This window comes from Bison bison, unplaced genomic scaffold (genome assembly GCF_000754665.1).
Source record: "Bison bison bison isolate TAMUID 2011002044 unplaced genomic scaffold, Bison_UMD1.0 scf7180017864155, whole genome shotgun sequence".
In the NCBI taxonomy this organism is placed as follows: domain Eukaryota; kingdom Metazoa; phylum Chordata; class Mammalia; order Artiodactyla; family Bovidae; genus Bison; species Bison bison.
Window position 1 is genome coordinate 2108984 of NW_011494727.1, and position 20130 is coordinate 2129113.

The window sequence follows — 20130 nt, forward strand, 5'->3', positions numbered from 1 at the left end:
AGTCCTGGGTTTTCTACTCACTTTAACTTCCTTTTCCTGGCTCCATTTCCATCTGTCCCTGAAATGTGGGAGTCTCCGACACTTGGGACTGGGCTCAGTAGACATTCTTTTTTGGAATTTTCCTAGTTCTTTGACCTTAAACATTGCTGATGTGCACAGAATGCCCAGATCTCTTTCTCAAGATTAGACTGACGCCCTCCTAAGTCCCAGGGCTGCACGCACCTCCAACTGTCTGCAAGATACTTCCACCTGAATGACTTCCCAACACTTGAAGCTCAGCAAGCCTTAAAATAGCCCTCCTCAGCTCTGCTCCAAATCTGCCTCTGCCTCCTGACTTCTCTTTCTGTTCACGGTGTCACAGCTTTCTCAGTTACCGGGTCTGAAAGCTCAGAGTCATCCTAGCTCCCTATGAATCTCCCTCCATCATGCCACTCGCCTCTGCCCCCACTTCCGCCCCCTCGCTGTCGCAACTCTGGGTGGGTGCCCACAGAGTGCAAAAAGTGCTCACTCCAGCTCTGGCAGTTCCTTTTACCTCAGCCCTCAACTGTCTCAAAGATAACTGCAAACACCAGGCATGACACACTCAAACATGACATAGAAATAAATCCATTAATGGTTATTTTAAAGGTCAACAGCATAGCTGTAAGAACAACCTCTGTGGGATTAAGTCATCAATGGCAAAAATAGGGAGGAATGCACTTTACACCATACACATACAAACTTAAAAAAGAAAACCACCTTTTGATAACTTTATAAGGTCAATGAAAGGTTTTAAAATCAATTTTGGCTTTTCTCTGCAGCCTTTACAATGGCTAATTTCACTATTCCAAAAAGTTCTCTCACTAAACTGTGAGCTCCAAGCAGGTAGGAACTCTTCGTTATCCATCTATCACTAGGACCTGAGCATAGCACATGGTGGCCACTCAGGAAATATTTGCTGAGCGGATTAAAATGATCCTAGATCAAAAAAATGATTTGACTGACTTAAGAAATTTCTGACTTCTTAGGTTTCTTAGGTTGCTGTAAATTTTAGTATTTTGACATAAAACCTGTTCCACAGCTTTATAAACATCATTTCTTATCAATCCAGGATTCTAAAAATACACACAACGACATTTTAACATATAAATTCAGCTTTGCTTTTTATCCATCCCCCAAATTGTTAAAACTTGGCCCTCCTGAGCTTTATTGTTTTAGGGACTAAAAAACGTTAAAGGCAAAGCACATTTGTAACGACTTTTGGAGCTTTACTACAATAGGTTATAATTACACATTTTATAAAACTACAGCTGGTACCCAGACAAAGAGCAACTTGCTTCTGAAACTGTGATTTGTAATTCATATTATCAGCAGAAATTTGCATAGAAACAATGTCATTCTCAGGCAATGATGATTTGCTATGGTTTTTCTTGTACAATTCCTATTTTGGACAGTTTTGTTGTCAAAGAAAATATAAGCATTCCATGTATTGTAAACTTACCAGGGTAATTCGGAATTGACTCTGAGAAGTTTTTATTTTGAGTGGTAGATGCCCCTGGAAGGCAGTCTGTCTTGGCGGAAGAGGGTCTTTCTGACACTGATTTAACTGGTCGACCTTCCTTAATGGGTGGGTAGGCAGCTGTGGAAGATTTGCTGGCTGCTAAATTTTGCATCAGATTTTCCCAGTCATCATCATCATCGTCAAAGTCATCTATGTCAAAATTGTCAATCTCGCAAGCAGCCTGGAGCTCTCTTTCCAAGTCATTTATGGAGGTGGTATGTTTATTCTGATCTTTCACAGCCGTGCTTGTGAGAACATTTCCTGGGAAATCAGGGCTTTCATTTCTTTTCTCTGCCCTCGGTGTTTCAGCCCAGTTGCTACTTACAAAGGACTTCTGTAAATGGGAACTGAATAGCGGTCTTTCAAAGGGACTCTTTGTGGTGGCTAAGACTCCCGTCTTTCCTAGGGGAGGAGTCAGTAAACGTTCCCGGGTGGACATGGAATTTGAGGGGAGGTGTGGAAGAGTAAACTCCTTCACAGCATTCCCTGCAAGACAGGAGTCACCCTTCCGAAACGCGTAAGGTAAGGAAACAGAGGCCAAGTCCTTCACAGGGCTCTCCAGGGGATCAGGCCTACACCCCCACACGGCGCTAAGAACACTGGCATCACTGGGATCAAAATCCGCTTCAGCTAGGAGTTTCCTTCTGAAGAGAGAACACAGGATGCCAAATTAACAATGAGTAGTTGGCAATGGTGTGGGCTTTCCTGGTAGCTCAGTGATAAAGAATCTGCCTGCCAGGCAGGAGATACAAGTGCGATCCCTGGGTGGGGAAGATCCCCTGGAGGAGGAAATGGTAACCTCCTCCAGTATTCCTGCCTGGAGAATCCCATGGACAGAGGAGCCTGGTGGGCTACAGTCCATGGGGTTGCAAAGATTCGGACATTACTTAGCAACTAAACAACAACAGGCTGGCAATGGTAGGGTACACACAAGTTTATATTTAATTTTCATGCCGAACTGGCGAAATATTTCCAACCTTAAAAATCTGAATACAAATGCTAAAGGAACAGTTTGAAAAAGTAAATTAAGACATAATGCAGAGCACAGGGAACTCTACTCAATACTCTGTAACAACATATGTGTGTGCTCAGTTGCTCAGGCATGTCTGACTTTTTGAGAACCCATGGACTGTAGCCCAGTAGGATCCTCTGTCCATGGAATTTTCTAGGCAAGAATACTGGAGTGGGCTGCCATTTCTTCCTCCAGGGGATCTTCCCGATCCAGGGATTGAACCCATGTCTCTTACATCTCCTGCACTGGCAAGCAGGTTCTTTACCTGGGAAGCCCTGTAATAACGTATTTGGGAAAAGAATCTGAAAAAGAATAGATACATGTATATGTATAACTAAGTCATTTTTTTGGTATACCTGAAACTAACAACATTGTAAATCAACTATATTCCAATCATAGAATTAAAAAAAAAAAATGACAGTGATAAGTATGCTACACCATTTGTGGGGCAGAATGACTGGAAATCTTGCCCTGTATCTTTGACACTTACAATGTCGGTGGAAATGCAATCAGATCCAGAAGGAGAAAAGTCAAGATACCTTATGTCCCGCTGCTGGAGCAGCTCGTTCCCACAATCCAAAGCTTTCAGCTCATCATCAGGAACAGCATCAACTAATTTACAGATTCGGTCCATCACACGGATAAGCTGCTGCTGTAAACTTGTCTGTCTAGCTGTAAAGTAATTATGCTATGAATATTTTTCACCACCAACAAAAAAAGACTTAAAATCTTGAAAGCCCTGCATGTAACACCTGAAGTAGTTTAAAAACAGGATTCTGAACAATAATATATTCTCCGTTATCTGCCTCTGAAATCATCTGAAATCAGACTGGCTCTAATCTGTATCATGAGAGCTAAAAACTGTTATCGTTTCATTTCCTGCTAATTCTTATAAGGTAACCAAAGTTGCGGTAAGATAGTAAAGTTTTATGGTTTTTTTTTTTTTTACTTTTTCAGATATAAATCTCACCATGCCCACACAGAATACGTCATACAGTTTGGACAGGTAAGAACTCCACTTGTTGCTCTCGTCTGCCTGCCAACCAGAGCTTCCTAACAGCACGGCACTTACACTTTCCTTTTGGAGACCACTCCCACCCTCCACCCCAACCCCTACCTCCTCAGTGGGCATGTGACGTGAGGCAGTTCAATGAGAATTAGATCTGAGAGTTTTTTGACTGAATGGAAAAGAGGACCTCTCTCTTCAACAAGCTGGACTGGCTGCAGGTGGCCAACTCTGCCACCCTGAGGGAAAATACAAGCTTGAAAATAAGGCCAAGGTAAGGGAAAGCAGAAAACAGAGATGGAGGGAAACGGAAGATTGAGATGGGGAGACGTGAGAGGCAGGTGTGAGAGAGAGATGCCTGCTAACATCCGTACGGACATGTGGATCCAGCCAGCCCACTCCACACTTTCACATTTCAGCTGTATAACTAAGAAATAGATAGAGGAGGGATGGCTTTAGATGAGGCAAAGGAAAAACAATGGGTTAGGGGAGCAATGGGAAGCAAGAAACATGCCTACCGACCCCTGGGGCCTAAGGTGTTCAGGTGAAATAAACAGTTTAGGCAGCTACAGAGGCAACAGTGTTCTCAGAGACAATCAGAGAAGAGGAGGCGGCTACTGGGAAATTATTGAGCAAGGGAGCCAGCTGATGGGTCTAAGGAGAGGAAGCGAGGACAGATGAGCATGGGGGTGTGGACACGACCCTGGTGAGGGGACCCGCATGTCCATGTGAAAACGATGTGGGAGTGAGGACTTTCACTAGTGACTGACGTAAACAGGGTCCCGAAGTATGAAGTGGTACAAGTGCACTCACCGCGCTCCTGTTTGACATCTGTTTTCTCTGGAAGGAAAACGGGCATTGGATTGGAAAGAGTAGCATAAACAACAGTCCAAAGGAAATGAAAACCAAGACAGGCTCAGAGATACAGTTATTGGAAAGGAGCTCAAGTCTCTTTGTCTAGACAGATTACACCTCAGAGTACAAACGAAACCTGCAAAAGAAAATCTCACTAATACATGAGGCGTCTAGTTAATAGGAGAGTTGAAGGGAGAGTGAAGACAGTCAAACATTGTTCTAATTTTCAAAAAAATTCTAAAGGGATGCCAAAAGCTACAGGCTGGCGTTCTTAAAGTTAATTCAAGGCAAAATTCTAGAACATGTTATCAAATGGCTGCTTTGTGAGCTCTAAGAAAAAGAGGAAACAATTACAGAGTTCGCAAGAGTTCATAAAAATACAACAGCCATCTCAACGTAGTTCCTTTTTTGAAAGGATCACTAGACTGGCAGATAACAGAAGCCCCCATTTATTGAAGGCCCGCAGTGCAAGGGGCACTTTACCTTGAACCCTGACAACAACCAGGCAAGGCAGATACTATTCTCATTTAACAGAAGGAACAGAAACTGCGGTCCAAAGAGGCTGAACTACTTTGGCACAGTCACCAGCCAGGAGTGGGAAGAGGGAGGCTTGCACACAAGGTCAGCATTGCTCTAGAGCCAGTGGCCCACCTTTTTCCTCTTGCTGCCTCAGACTTTCAAATTCTGGAGTCAATTGAGCGAGTCTTTCGTATCCCCAGGGACAAGGGAGAAAAACACAGTCTGAAGGCAGATTTGTAACAAGATGAACACGAGGTGGTGATGAACAGACTGCTGTCAGCTGAGAGGGAGGCCGCTAAGGACATTGTGTAGGACTCTGTCCTTGCTCTCGTCTTAGCCAACCATTTCATCAGTGAAACCTGATGATGCAGGAGCAGTATGGTGCAGTGGCTACCAGTGCAAATTCAAGAGTCTCAAGACTGCTGGGTCCATATCCTAGCTTTGCTGCTGTCTAACTCTATGACCATGAGTATTATTTAGCTCTCTGGTACCTCGTACCTTGGTTTCCTTATTTGTAAAATGGGATAACAGAAACTATCTTAAAGGATCATTGTGAGGATTAAATTAATTAATGTTGTAATGCACTTGGAAGAGTGCCTACATCAGGTATTTCAGGAGCATCTTTAACAATAAATTCAGAGACGAAAATAAACAAAAATCCAGAGGAAACAGGAACCACACCAAGAGATCACTGCACATGTATGTGCGCGCACACACACACACACACACACACACACACACACACACCGTAAGTACAGCAACTCTCAAACACACATTCACATACCCCCTAAGTATAATACCCATCAAATAAGAATAGAAAACATTACAGAAATACTCATAGATTACAATGCAGCTGTTGGAAATTAATCTGATAAAAATGAAAAATTCCATGCAAGAGTTAATTTAAAAACCGAGGACATCTCTCAGAAAGCAAAAAAGGCAAGAGATAAAAATCAGAAAAGTTAATTAATGGAGGTCTAATGGTCCAATAGCTGAAGTTCCGGGAAGAGTGAAAGAGAAAAGAGGAAACAAAAAGAAGAAAACAAAAAGAAATAATACCAGGAAAAATTCAGACTGCTGCCACTAAGTCACTTCAGTCATGTCCGACTCTGTGCAACACCACAGACAGCAGCCCACCAGGCTCCCCCGTCCCTGGGATTCTCCAGGCAAGAATACTGGAGTGGGTTGCCATTTCCTTCGCCAATGCATGAAAGTGAAAAGTGAAAATGAAGTCGCTCAGTCATGTCCAACTCCTAGCGGGTTACCCCATGGACTGCAGCCCACCATGCTCCTCCATTCAGACTAGAAGGAAACAAATTTCTAGTCTGAAAAAGCCTTTGGGAAACAGAAATCAGGAGTGGGAAGGAGACAAAGCAGTTTTTCAAAGCCTTTAGGTGCTACTGGATTATTTATACTAGATATTTAATAGAAAATTTAAAAATGAATTAGAAATAAATCAAGCAAACAAAAAGTACTAAACTTTAAGTGAACACCAAACCCAGAGAACTTGGAGGATGGTCTAGAAATCAGTACCTATAAAAAAGAGGTAAAAGATCTAATATTTAGCTCTAGGCACTTCACATTTATCTCACAAAGATTAAAGCTACAGGAAGGCAAAATTTTGGTGCAGTATGAGAAAAAAAATTCCTCCTCTATTCTAAAAACACTACTTATTAGAGAGTCATTTGGTGAGAAAACAAGTTTCTGAGTTTCAGAGTTATCTGAGCAAATGCTGGTGGTTGGTTATTACGGATGATTCACTATTAGATCAAAAGAAACTACAGATTCATCATCTTATACTATACAGTCACAGGCTGAGAATACAACCTTACTTTGTTTTCAAAAGTAAGCAGCTACAACATGTGTTACGTCTAAAATTCTTTTGTACCTTCACAGCTTGTGCTGGTTTCTTGATTAGGCTGTTGTGTGGCCATTTCCTTGGGTTTCGACAAGTCTTCTGATGTGCTAAGACTATGCTTTTTGTCAGAGGTGTCAAGATCCTTCAACATACTACAAATTAAAAAAACATTAAACTGATCAGAGTACAGACTAGACCAAATGCATACTTTTCCCTCTAATATTTCCCACAACTGGTTAGACACTATGTAACAGAAAAGAGAAACATGTCTCTGTATCTCTATTGTAAAACCTCTTAGGTGGTGGTTTAGTCGCTACGTCATGTCCGACTCTTTTGTGACTCCATGGACTGTAGCCCACCAGGTTCCTCTGTCCATGGAATTTCCCAGGCAAAAATACTGGAGTGGGTGCCATTCCTTCTCTAAGGGATCTTCTCAGTCCAGGGATCGAACCCTCGTCTCCTGCACTGCAGGTGGGTCCTTTACCAACTGATCCACCTGGGAAGCCCTAGCTGGCCCTCAAAGTTTGCCATCTTTTGGCCCTGATATTAACACATATAAACATGGTCATTCGGGCTGGATATAAAAAATACTTTAAAGTAACAAAATAAATTAGTATTAACTAAGTGTTAGAGAGAGGATACTATGGCAATCCGAAGAAAGCTAAAGCTTATGAAGGAGGGAGACTGTCAGTTTACTCTCATTAGGCAATAGAGCTCAGGGTTACCATAGGAACATAACTGGAGATAAAGCTGTAAAGACAATTTGGGGTCTGCAGAGAGAGGATTTTGAGGGCCATCTAAAGAGGTTTAGGAATACAGGAGATACAAAAATATGTTCTCCTTTTTGTTATATATTTTCTAACCATTACATCTCTGAAATAAGTTTAGAAGTCACAACCAGCACTTTAAAATGTAATAAAATATAACAAAATATAAGTGTGCACTGCACATAAAGCATTTGTGAAAATCCTCTTTTAGTTTTATAATATATACAAATATGTATACAAGGTTGCAGTTGAAAATATATACAGAGAATTTATCTCAGAAACCACCTTAGAAAGAACCATTTTCCAACTGCTGAATATCTAGGTAAAATATACTAAATTGTGGTATGACAACTCAATAAATTATGTAGCCATTAAGAGGAATAAAAATAATGACTATGCGGCAATATGGAAAACGTTTTAAAAATAATGTCAAAAGAAAAGCAGATTGAAAAATGACAGCAACATGTTGATTATGGCAATGTAAAAATCATAGACACGTATAGAGAAGGAACAAAACAATGTGGACAGGGAGAGGGGAGGAACGAATCAGGAGGACGGGGTGCAAATACAAACTGGGCTTCCCTGGCGGCTCATAAAAAAGCTGCCTGCAGCTCAGGAGACCTCGATTCAATCCCTGGGTTGGGAAGATCCCCTGAAGAGAATGGCTATCCACTCCACTATTCTTGCCTGGAAAATTCCATGGACAGTACAGTACATGGGGTCGCAAAGAACTGGACATGACTGAGCAACTAACACTTTCACTTTCATATACAAAATAGACAACATACAAGGATTTACTGTATAGCACAGAGCATTATATTCAATATCTTTTAACAATCTATATAGGAGTATAATCAGAAAAAGAAAAATACAAACCCTAAATCGCTATGCTGTACACCTGAAACTAACACAATATTGCAAATCAACTATACTGCAATTTAAAAAATAAATAAATAAATAAATAAACTTAATGTGGATAAAGAAAATGTTTGGTTTGTTGGACTCTAAGACTATCAGTCAATATCCTGTTAAAGTGGCTACAGTGTTATCTGTGCAATACACACTTGAAATAACCCTACACTGGATCTTAGCCCATTTGCCATTAATGACGTCATCTCAGACAATCCCCTGTTCCTCCCTAGGCTTCAACTCCTTCACCTGAGAAATAAGAATGCTGTTGAATAATGCTATGTGAACTTTTGCTGAGTTTTTTCCCCACAACTCTGTCTGCATTTTTATGGGGGAGATGAAAGAGGGGAACTTTTGGAGTTTTTCTGTTTTGTTGTCAAATAGCAATCACGCTTCACCCTCTCCCATCTCTGTAAACATCTCAACCCACCTGTTAAAACAAAAACCCAGAGAAACCAGCTTATGTAGACAAACACCTCCTTCCTGTCTGCCTTCCTTCCTTCAGGTGATGTACTAGAGGGATTTGTTTCTCATCAAAATATGGTTAGCAGCATAGTATGTAACAGACCTCTCAACTGAGTGGATTTAGGCTGGAGCCAGTATGGCAGTAACAACGACTATTAGTATTTAAAGCTATTAATGAACCATGTGGATTCTCTCTTTTGCCATAACACCACCAATTAATCATGTCACAAATTTATCAAAATTCAGTGAATAACAAATACCAATGGTCAATTCTATTAATATTTGGATTAAGAAAAATTTTTAAAAGAAGAAGAAAGGACACTTAGTAAAAGTCACTTCGCAAAGAAGGTGTTAGTTTGGGGTCATTTCAGGTCTAGGAAATCAGTATCTTTAGGACTACATTCCACATATCAAGATCAACTACATAAAACCATTTGGAGGTGCCATGTAATTAATGATAATTGGACTATATAGTTTTAGAATGCCAACAATTAAATAAAATTTATATAAATAGGAATTTCTTGATGTGTTCATTTGAATACAAAACAAACTGCATTAGCATGAAATTAGTCAATTCTGAGGTGACATTACACAACTAAAATTATTTCAGCTATCTCAGAAACAATGTTTATTAATTAATAAAACTATTTTACCTAGAGCATTTTAAAGAGGATGAGGAGGTAGAAGTCATTCCTTCTTCTGGAGAAGGTGGGACAAAATCTATGTCATAATCATCTTCGTCAAGCTCAATACATGAAGACTTCTCCACTGAATGTAATTCTGTTTCTTCCAAGTTTTTCTTCTTTTCACAATTACCTAAGTAAAACAATTGATGGTTATCCACTTTAAACATAGCAGTGTGTACATGCCACCCCAAACTCCCCAACCAACAGGATCTGACTGTGCAGCACAGGGAACTCTGCTCAATGTGATGTGGCAGCCTGGATGGGAGGGGAGTTGGTGGGTGGGATGGATACATGGATGTCTATCGCTGAGTCCCTTCACTGTTCCTCTAAAATTATCACAACACTGTTAATTGGCTACACCCCAATACAAAATAAAAAGTTTAAAAAACAAAGTAAAATAGTTGATAAGTGTAGGTTATTTTAATATTAACGAGCCAGAAAGAACAGGGTGTGAGCACTTAAAAGTGAGTGCTTTGGACAAGGTAAAAGCATTCGCAGCACTTTGTACTGATGAGTTCTCTCCTTTCACACGTTGATGTTGGCTTGTTTCTTCATGGAAGAGGACTGAATCAACTGGATTAAGTCCAACAGAAGCTGGACTGAGGCTGATGATTTGCTTAAGGATTTTCATGACTGTCTCCAGTCAAATTAAGAAACTCATATTTAGTATCAGTCCTTTCATTTCTATTTTTCATTCATATTTAAATAAGGGTAAAGTACAGTAAGTAAACCTGAGGGTTATACAAGTACCATTATTGATACAGATAAACTATGTCTGCCTTATCCCAAAGGCGTCTTAGTTATTTAAGTCTCCCAGAATACATGTCTCTCTCAACTATGTGGGAAAACAGTGCCAAATCGTTGCTCTCTAGTTTACCTTTTGCCAAATCTTCTCTTCATAAATAGTAACACATTTGATTAGACTATAGTCTTGCTTATAATCAGTCACTTTTCAGTCCCCTCTTACCCTGCAGTAACCTTGATGGGATTCGGTGTTTAAAAATATTAGTCTCATATTTACAATTATTTCATAATGTGGGTACCTCCACATATGGCTGATCTCAGCTATTAAGTTCTAGACATCTAATAACTATGAGACCTAAACAGAAAACTATTTGAATGTAATTTATAATACTTGAATAGCATGATTATATTGTATTATTCATCAGTATTAGGCAGTGCAAATCATAAAAGAATCATAACACAAAGGCTTCGTTTTATCCCAATTCTACTACCAACTAGTTAGCACACCATCATGAAGCCACTTGAACTTCTATGGAAACTTCTCTTCTTTTTATTGAAGTATAGTTGATTTACAATATTGGGTTAGTTTCAGGTGTACAGCCAAGTGATTCAGTTTTTTGCAGATTTTATTTCATCACAGGACATTACCAGATAATGGGTATAACTCCCTGTGCTACACAATAAATCCCTACTGCTTATCTATTTTATGTATAGTAGTTTGTATCTATTAATTTCATATTTCTAATTTGTCCCCCCCTCCACTTCCCTCTCCCTTTTGGTAACCATAAGTTTGTTTTCTATGTCCCTGCTTCTGTTTTGTATACTTATTTTTATTATTTTTTAGATTCCACATGTGATATCACAGTAATTTTCTTTCTCTCTCTGACTTATTCCATTAAGCATTATATTCTCTACATATTTCTTTGTATTTAAAATCACAGAACTATCCTTGCTAATATAAAAACTATATTAGCAGAATAAAATCTTTCATTTCCTTAGTATGCAAGAACGTGGCCCACAGATGGTTCAATAAGCACCTCTATATATCCTAAGGACAAAAGTTAAATCATATTTGTGACTCTTCCCAATGTCTAGCTTTGAATAAACTAATACAATCAACCTTTTGAAATGAAATAATAATTTTTACCTCTTTCCGCTCCCAAATGAGTTTTTAACGAGTGATTTTCCTGAGTATCTTCATTTATCAGCTCTTCGGGATCGGGGTCATCATCAATGCAAATCACATCACTACTTAACCATTCTGAGTCATCCTTCTGTTTCTCAGTCAAATGTTCCTGCTTGCTCTCAGAGGAGGAGGGAGCCAAATCAGTCTCCCCTGTATGTGTTTTATTAAGCTGCGCTTTTACTAAGTTCCTCTTAGACTTTTTTGATTTCTGAGCAGTGCTTACTCTTACGAAGTGGTTTTTACATGGTGTCACAAATGCTTTAGAATTTCCAGAAGTATCGAAGTCATCCATATCATCCCAATCATTGAAGGCAATAAGAGAATCTGATGAGGAACTAAATTCTAATTTCTTGAAAGTAGCATTGAGGGATTGCTTTATAACCGGTGTGTTCTGGGCCGTACATGAAACTTCCTGGGGAACCTGCGACAAACTTGGCAATAATGGTTTTGAACCAACTCTCTTAGTTTGCGGTCCGGATGGAGCACTTTTAAAGTCATTGATCCCCGTCTGCTGATTGGTGGTGTGGGGTAAAGGTTCACTGAAGGAAAAGGCCTCAGTAATATTAACATCTTTATCACTCAACACAGGTGTTTTTGCCACTGACACACTAGTTACAGAGACATCGTTGGCTGAAGGCACTTTCTTTTTAAAAGTGAAACCTCTGAAAAAGAATTGAAAAACTGAATTAGATGGATTCATTTTAACAAACCCAGAAAGTATACAAAACTCTGATTTTTTTTTTTACTAATTTATATAATGACTTACCTTCATTGTATCCCAAATGAGCAAAGAATCTATATGCCTCTCTGACTTTAAAATATGTAAGGAAACTTACATTATGCTTTGTATGCTCTGATCCTTCCTATTCAGGAGCTCATTACTCAGCTTTGAGACTATCCAGGCCATTCCCATTACTTTGCCTCTCAGGCTCATAGTCCTTAATTAACAACCTCTCCAGAGAGGGGGAAAGCAGAAGCAAAGAAGAGAAAAGACGCAAATGTGACTACTTGTTGCGACTCTGATAAAAGTTTTATGGGGAAAAGAATTAAAAACTTCCAGCTCTGCTGAAATCTGAAAGACAAGTGAAAGGGGCAAGGGCCCTGGACATCTGCGGGCTTTACTGACATGAAGGTCAATGGTAACTTTAAAGTCAAGCACAAAGAATGTGCCTAGAACCTGCTAAGGGCACAATGAGGGCTCTACATCATTAGGTCTGTTAGAAGGACTTTGGAGTACAGCTTGAAGGAAAGAACAGAACTGGAGAGCTATAGTTTCCTTACAGATGGTTTTCGAAAAGGACATAAAATTATATTAAGATACTAAAAACACCGATTTGGGTCTTCCCTGCTGGCTTAGTGGTAAAGAGTCCACCTACTAATGCAGGAGACATCGGTTCGATCCCTGGTCTGGGACGATCCCACGTGCCAGGGAGGAACTCAGCTCTGCTGTCACAACTACTGGTTCTGTACTCTAGAGCCCAGGAGCCACGACAAGAGAAGTCACCACAAGGAGAAGCCCGTGTACTGCAACTAGAGAGCAGCCCCCATGCATCATAACCAGAGAAAAACCCACACAGCAATGAAGAGCCAGCACTGCCAAAAAAAAATTTTTTTTAAATAAAAAATACCAATTTGCTCATATTTACAAGATTCATTGTTCACTCAACGAATATTCATTGAGCAAATATCACGTGCTAGAAACTGTGCAGAGGTGCTAAACAATTCATTACCTGGTGTTGCTAAAAGATGCTCTATTATTATTTTGCAAGTGGGAAAACCACTGACCCTCTCATTTTCTCATCTCTACAATGAAAGAGTTGTAAGAGATGTTTCTTTTCACTTGAGTGCTGGTGCCTGTATGAAAGCAAACTAAAGTACTTACGAAGATTTCGGTTTTGAAAGACTCAATTTATTGTTAAGCTTTCTTGCCGAATGACGTTCCAGTTGTTCCTGTAGATTATTTTGAGGAACAGCAGCCATGATCCTGAAAAATGAGGGAGAAAAATATCAGTGGAATTACACGCTTTGCATTAATCACAATATTTACTGTTCCAACTGTGCCCAGAGTAATGAGACTTTTTTTTGGACAAAAAACTGTTTTGACATTTAAAACAGGTGACATTTGAAATACATAATCTTTAACTAACTGAAAGCTCACTTAAATAGCAAAATGACCTGGTTTTCCCCCAATGCTAAAAAAAGCACAAAAGATATTTTTAGGGAAGGGCTTATTAGGAAAAGGCTTGCAGAAAAAGGGGACCTGGCCTAGGTCTGAAGAATAGAGGGAAGGCAAATGGGGAGAGAAGTGTGAGAAAATGATCAAAGCACACTGAAAATCCAAAGAACAAAGGAATAACTGAGTTCTCCGCCCGAGGGGAAATCGGAAAAGAAGGATGAGCACTGTCAATGAGAGCAATGGTTTACCAGCAAGATGCTGTGCTTTGGAATCATCTGGTCTCAACCTGAAAGAATACTTTTACCAAGCATATAAATTGTGACACGGCTGAGCTAATTCCTGGGATAATATGTAGCTTAGAGGCTTCCCAGGTGGTGCTAGTGGTAAAGAATCCAACTGTCAATGCAGGAGATTAGATGCGGGCTCGATCCCTAGGTTGGGAAGATCTACAGGAGGAGGAAATGGCAACCTGCTTCGGTATTCTTGCCTGGGAAATCCCACGGACAGAGGAACCTGGCAGGCCACAGTCCATGGGGTCACAAAGAGTTGGACATAACTGAGCACCACCCCCGCAAGCATTAACCATCAATGTGTAGGTTAAGCCGTCTTAAAATTAAGGGGGCCGGAGACATTCCTGGTGATCCAGTGGCTAAGACTCTGTGCTCCCAATGCAGGGGGCCTGGGTTCAAAACCTGCTCAGGGAACTAGATCCCACATGCGACAACTAAGACCCAGTGAAGCCAAATAAATAAAAATTTTAAAAAATTACTGAGGCCTGGGGTGAGAGGTGGGAGGGAAATTCAATAGGGAGGGGACACATGTATACGTACCTATGGCTGATTCATGTTGATGTATGGCAGAAACCAACACCATATTGTAAAGCAATTATCTTCCAATTAAAAGTAAACAATTTTTTAAAAATTACTGGGGCCAAATCAGGATGGAATAGCAGAATATATGGACAGTAATCAATTCTTATTTGAGCAAAGAGATATAACCTTCTTTCTCATTTTATCTTTACCAAAGATCTTCTTTTATTTTATGCCATATAGCTTAGGAGGAAGGGCTAACAATACCAAATGATATTCATGGAAATATGAAGTTTTACATATATCACAGTCCACTCACTAATTATTAAATTATGTTTAACAAGTCTTTAGATAATAGTGAAAAAAGGAGAACTTCGAAGCAAGTGCAGTGGAAGAAATCTTCATCTGTTGAGCTTGATGAAGATGATTACAATATTGATTTTGTTCCACCTTCCCTGGAAAAAAAATGATGTTTGCCTTTTCTTCCTCTTTCAAATGCCTTCAGTAAAATAACTAATTATGCTAAGTTGCTTCAGTCATGTCCAAGCCTGGTGTGTTGCAGTCCACAGAGTCACAAAGAGTCAGATACGACTTGGCGACTAAACAAGAAGTCGCTTCAGTCATGTCCAGCTCTTTAGACCCTATGGACTGTAGCTCCTCTGTTCATGGGGTTCTCCAGGCAAGATACTGGCATGAGTTGCCATGCCCTCCTCCAGGGGATCTTCCCCACCCAGGGGTCAAACCCATGTCTCTGATGTCTCCTGCACTGGCAGGAGTTCTTTACCATTCATACCACCTGGGAAGCCCAATTAATAAACACTGAATAACTATGTGAATTATATCTTAATAAAGTTGTTACAAAATAAACTCCAGTACTCTTGCCTGGAAAATCCCATGGACGGAGGAGCCTGGTAGGCTGCAGTCCATGGGGTCTCAAAGAGTCAGACACGACTGAGAGACTTCACTTTCACTTTTCCCTTTCATGCTTTGGAGAAGGAAATGGCAACCCACTCCAGTGTTCTTGCCTGGAGAATCCCAGGGACGGGGGAGCCTCATGGGCTGCCGTCTATGGGGTCGCACAGAGTCGGACACGACTGAAGCGACTTAGCAGCAGCAAACACCAGAAAGTAGACAGAAGGGTATAATGAACTCTTATGTACTCATTATCAACATTTATCAAAAACTGTCAACTCATCCAATATTGTTTCATCTGCACACACATCCCAGGGTCCCCACTTCACCATTCCAGAAGCCAACCTCTCAAAATAGTCATATTTTAATCCTGTCATTCCTTCTTTGTTCATTAGCTGGACTATTTCTACCAAGAGAAACGTACTCTGATCTACTATTTTTTTACCCAGCAGCACAGCTCACATAGGAAAGACAGGATAAATGTTGCATTTTTTTTTCCCTTTATTAGTTTTCAAAATAATGAGTTAATTCTCTGGTAACCTCTATTGGTCAATTTTTTTTCTCAGTATCATTATAAATTCATGGATTAAACATTAGGTATGTTTCAATTCAATATAATTATCACCCTTATTGAGTCTCAAACTATTTCAAAACTGTTCAGAGGGAGCGTTTCCAGTTTGACTCTTCAGTCCTTTTTACTTCTTTAGTTTTGATTTTTATTGGGCTCTAGAGGATGGGCTGGGAAATACCTCCACACATTATGCCCCATGAGGGAGACGCCCATTCTAATTTCCCTGGGATTTTTCTTTTCTTGGAGCCACTGCTCCTGCTGGCAGTAGCCTCTTCAGGTCTACTGCTGAGAGGCCCCTCCTTGGAGGACAATTTCCTCTTTGTCCGACTCTGTGTGACCCCACAGACAGCAGCCCACCAGGCTCCCCTGTCCCTGGGATTCTCCAGGCAAGAACAATGGAGTGGGTTGCCATTTCCTTCTCCAATGCATGCAAGTGAAAAGTGAAAGTGAAGACGTTCAGTCATATCCTACCCTCAGCGACCCCACAGACTGCAGCCTTCCAGGTTCCTCCATCCATGGGATTGTCCAGGCAATTACTGGAGTGGGGTGCCATTGCCTTCTCTGTCCTCTTTTCCTTGGGGACTCTCTTATTTCCTGACTCTTGGGGTCACTAACTGGTTTCTTTTTGGGGAAAGATTTCTTCCTCTTGGGAAGATTTCCAGTGCCACCTCTTTTCAAGATCACTACTGACCAGCTCCTCCCTGGAAAAAGATTTTTTTTTCTTGGGTTTGGAAAAAGAGACAGACAGGTCTTCCATTCCATATTCCAGAGGAGCCTCCTGTTAGTGTTAGTAATAGTCGCTAAGTGTTTGATTCTTTGTGATTCCATGGACTGCAGCCTGCCAGCTCCTCTGTCCATGGAATTCCAGGCAAGAACACTAGAGTGGGTAGCTGTTCCCCTCTCCAGGGGATCTTCCCAACCCAGGGATCGAACCCGGGTCTCCTGCACTGCAAGCAGTTTAACATCTGAGCCACCAAGGAAGCCTCCTGGGGCTTTTGTTTTTTCTTCTTTTTGGGTCTTTCACTTGTCTCCTCATACTCCTCTGGGGCACGACTATTTTCTGAAGATGCCAGGGCAATTGCAGCCAGCCTTTTCTTTTCCTTCTTCAAGTGTTTCTTCTCCTGTTTCTCTAGCTTCCTAGTAATCTCAGTAGCCGCTTCCTCTGCCTGAACCATTGCCTCCGTCATGACACCCAGATTCTTTTGTGGAATTTCTCCAGTCTCACAGAAGGACAGATGCTCCTCAACTTGTTTTTGAAGTTTCTTCCTAAATACACCAGTCAGTACCTCAGAGAAGCAATCAATTTGTGAGGCAATACTGGATTTGTTTGCCAGGTTATCAGGAGATGCGGCCTTTGTTCTTAGCAGCTGCTCAGCCAATGAAGGTAGAGTGGAAAATGTGTCCATGTTTTGGGGTGTTACCCCATGTCTTCAAGTCTCTGGAAACTTGGTTCCTTTGCTGGGCCCAGGGAATCACTCAGATACCAGGACTGGCTCTTCAGTCCTTTTGACATAAAGTTAGGCTTTGAGAGCTTCTTTACTATTTGGAATAAAAAGATGCCCCAGACTTCTCTTGAGGCAGTTTTTTGCCCCAGACTCAGAATCAGGCATCTCTCCAAAGAGCCTTGATTTGTGTGTGTGTATGTGTGTGTGCGCGCCATGCTGCACAACATATAGGATCTTCATTCCCCAACCAGGGATTGAATCCTCACCCCGCTCAGTGGAAGCAGAGTCTTAACCACTGGACCACCAGGGAATTCCCCACCCTGATTTTTTTTTTTTTTTAGTGGAGAAGGTATATATTTTTTTATTTTTAAAAGATTTTTTTATGTGAACCATTTAAAAAGTCTTTATTGAATTTATTACAATATTGCTTCTGTATTTTATGTTTTGATTTTTTGGCTATAAGGCATGTGGGATCTTAAGCTCCTTGACCAGAGACTGAACCTACACTCCCCACATGGGAAGGTCGAGTCTTAAGCACTAGGCCACCAAGGGAGTCTCAGTGGAGAGTATTTTAAGACCATCATTCCCTGCATATCCAAAGGCACCTCCCCATTTTACATCCAGTTTAAAAGCACCGGCCTTTTGCCAAAGTATGTTTTCTCCAAGGCCCAGTCCAATATGGAAGTTTTTCACAGAATAAAGCCACACTACTGATCTCCACCAATGACGCGGAGACAGAGGCACACAGCCCTTCAGCCTTCAGACAAAGCAGGACAAAAGGTCCACGGCATCATTACACAACCTTTCCTAGCATTCCTTCTCAGGTTTTACTGTTCCTGTCTCATCCCTCTGCAAAATTTTCATACTTTATTGATTTTTGGATCAAAACTAGCCACAGTAGTCTATAATAAAGATTTCTAACATTATTCCATGGCACAATTTGATATGTATATTTGACCATCTTGGTAGTACCTACGTTTGACTAAGTATTTTGTAACTGCAGTGATAGATCGTGGATTCACAGTTAGCACACAGTCAGTAGTAGTGTTCGCTGCTCGGTTGTGTCGGACTCTTTGCAGCCCCATGGACTGCAGCCCCGCCAGGTTCCTCTGTCCATGGGATTCTCTGGGCAAGAATACTGGAGTGGGTTGCCATTTCCTTCTCCAGGGGATCTTCCCAACCCAGGATCAAACCCAGGTCTCCTGCACTGCAGGCAGATTCTTTACCATCTCAACCCTAATGTATCCTTCCCTACTTTCAAGCTACACTGCTCTTTGGTTATTCCTCACAGGGTGGCGTCCTCTAGTCAGTTATATTCTGAAGCATGGCAGCAAGGACATAATTTTCCTATGCCACAGCCTTCAGCAGTAATGCTTTTAAGAAGAGGTATAGAACATTTCTAGCACATTAGTATGCTTTCCCATGCTCTTTCCCAGTTGATACACACCATATATAACCACTATCTGACTATCACCATAGATTAGTTTTGCCTGTTCTTGAATTTCTTGATTCGTATATATGGACTCACACAGTATGTATTATTAATGTATATTTGAAATGGTGTCTGTTAAATCATTTCTAATAGGTACACTAAAACATGAAATTAGAAGTACTTAAAATCAAGACCCAATACAATATCTTATATTTTATAATAGAGGTGAACCCATTAAAAACAGGGGCAAAAATGAGACTGTTCTCTTATTTTCACTCTCATGCTGGACATTCTTGCCAATGCAAAAATATGCAAAAAGAGAAATATACTAGAAAGGATGAAAATATCATCACATGTAGACAATTTGATTATATACTACTAACTCAATCCAAAGAAAATCAGTCATTAACAATAGACAATTAAAACTTTAGGAAAGTGGGTAAATAAAAGATAAATATAAATCCACAAAAGTCAAATGTATTTTCATGTAATAGTAATAACTAACTAGAACATATAATTTTAAAAAAGTGTTCAATTAACAATAGCATGAAAAACATTAAGCTACCAATTAACCTAACAAAAGACATACGTCTTCATGATATAAAGAAAATGACCAAATATTACTGGGAAGAATAAAGAAAGATTTGGATCAAGAAATATATTTCATATTCTTAAAAGAAAGGTTTAAATATAGCAAAGATATTTTGTTCTATATTAGTGAGTTTAATAAAATTCCAATTAAAATACCACAAGAATATTTCACAAAACTCAACCAAAACACTTCATTTGACAAAAGCATGAGGCAAGAATACAAAATAACAATGGGATGGGAACTAGCATTAGAAATATTATAATCATATTAAGTGTAACTAATTTAAACAGCATGGTACTCAACTTTGAAAAAGAAAAACCAAAATATGTTTAGTGTGTAATGAGAGAAACATAACAAAATAAGGAAAGTAACCAATATTTAACAAATGTTATTAACATAATGAACACACAATATATTCTAGATCAGGAGTTGAAAAAACTATGACCTGCAGGCCAAAACCTGCCTGCAGCCTGTGTTTCTTAAATAAAGTTTTACTGAAACACAACAATGCCTGTTTATTCACATACTGCATGGTTGGGAAGTTACAACAGAGAATGTCTAGCCTGCAAAGCCTAAAACATTTACTATTTGGCCCCTCACAGAAAAGGCTTATTGACAATTGATCCTACTAGATTAGTGCTGGATA

The 20130-nt window shown here is 40.1% G+C and overlaps 1 protein-coding gene across 3 annotated transcripts in view; it reads right to left on the bottom strand.

Annotated features, from left to right (window-relative positions):
* BLM (Bloom syndrome, RecQ helicase-like) overlaps nucleotides 1–20130 on the bottom strand; it is a 91447-nt gene that overhangs the window by 52510 nt on the left and 18807 nt on the right. For all 3 annotated transcript variants that reach the window (XM_010841065.1, XM_010841064.1, XM_010841066.1), the window contains 6 exons: nucleotides 13430–13531; nucleotides 11509–12209; nucleotides 9585–9747; nucleotides 6821–6942; nucleotides 3092–3224; nucleotides 1481–2184 (listed from right to left, as the gene is read on the bottom strand). In XM_010841065.1, the coding sequence (XP_010839367.1) occupies nucleotides 1481–2184; nucleotides 3092–3224; nucleotides 6821–6942; nucleotides 9585–9747; nucleotides 11509–12209; nucleotides 13430–13527 (1921 nt within the window). In that variant the 5' untranslated portion in view covers nucleotides 13528–13531. The remainder of the gene's footprint in view (nucleotides 1–1480; nucleotides 2185–3091; nucleotides 3225–6820; nucleotides 6943–9584; nucleotides 9748–11508; nucleotides 12210–13429; nucleotides 13532–20130) is intronic.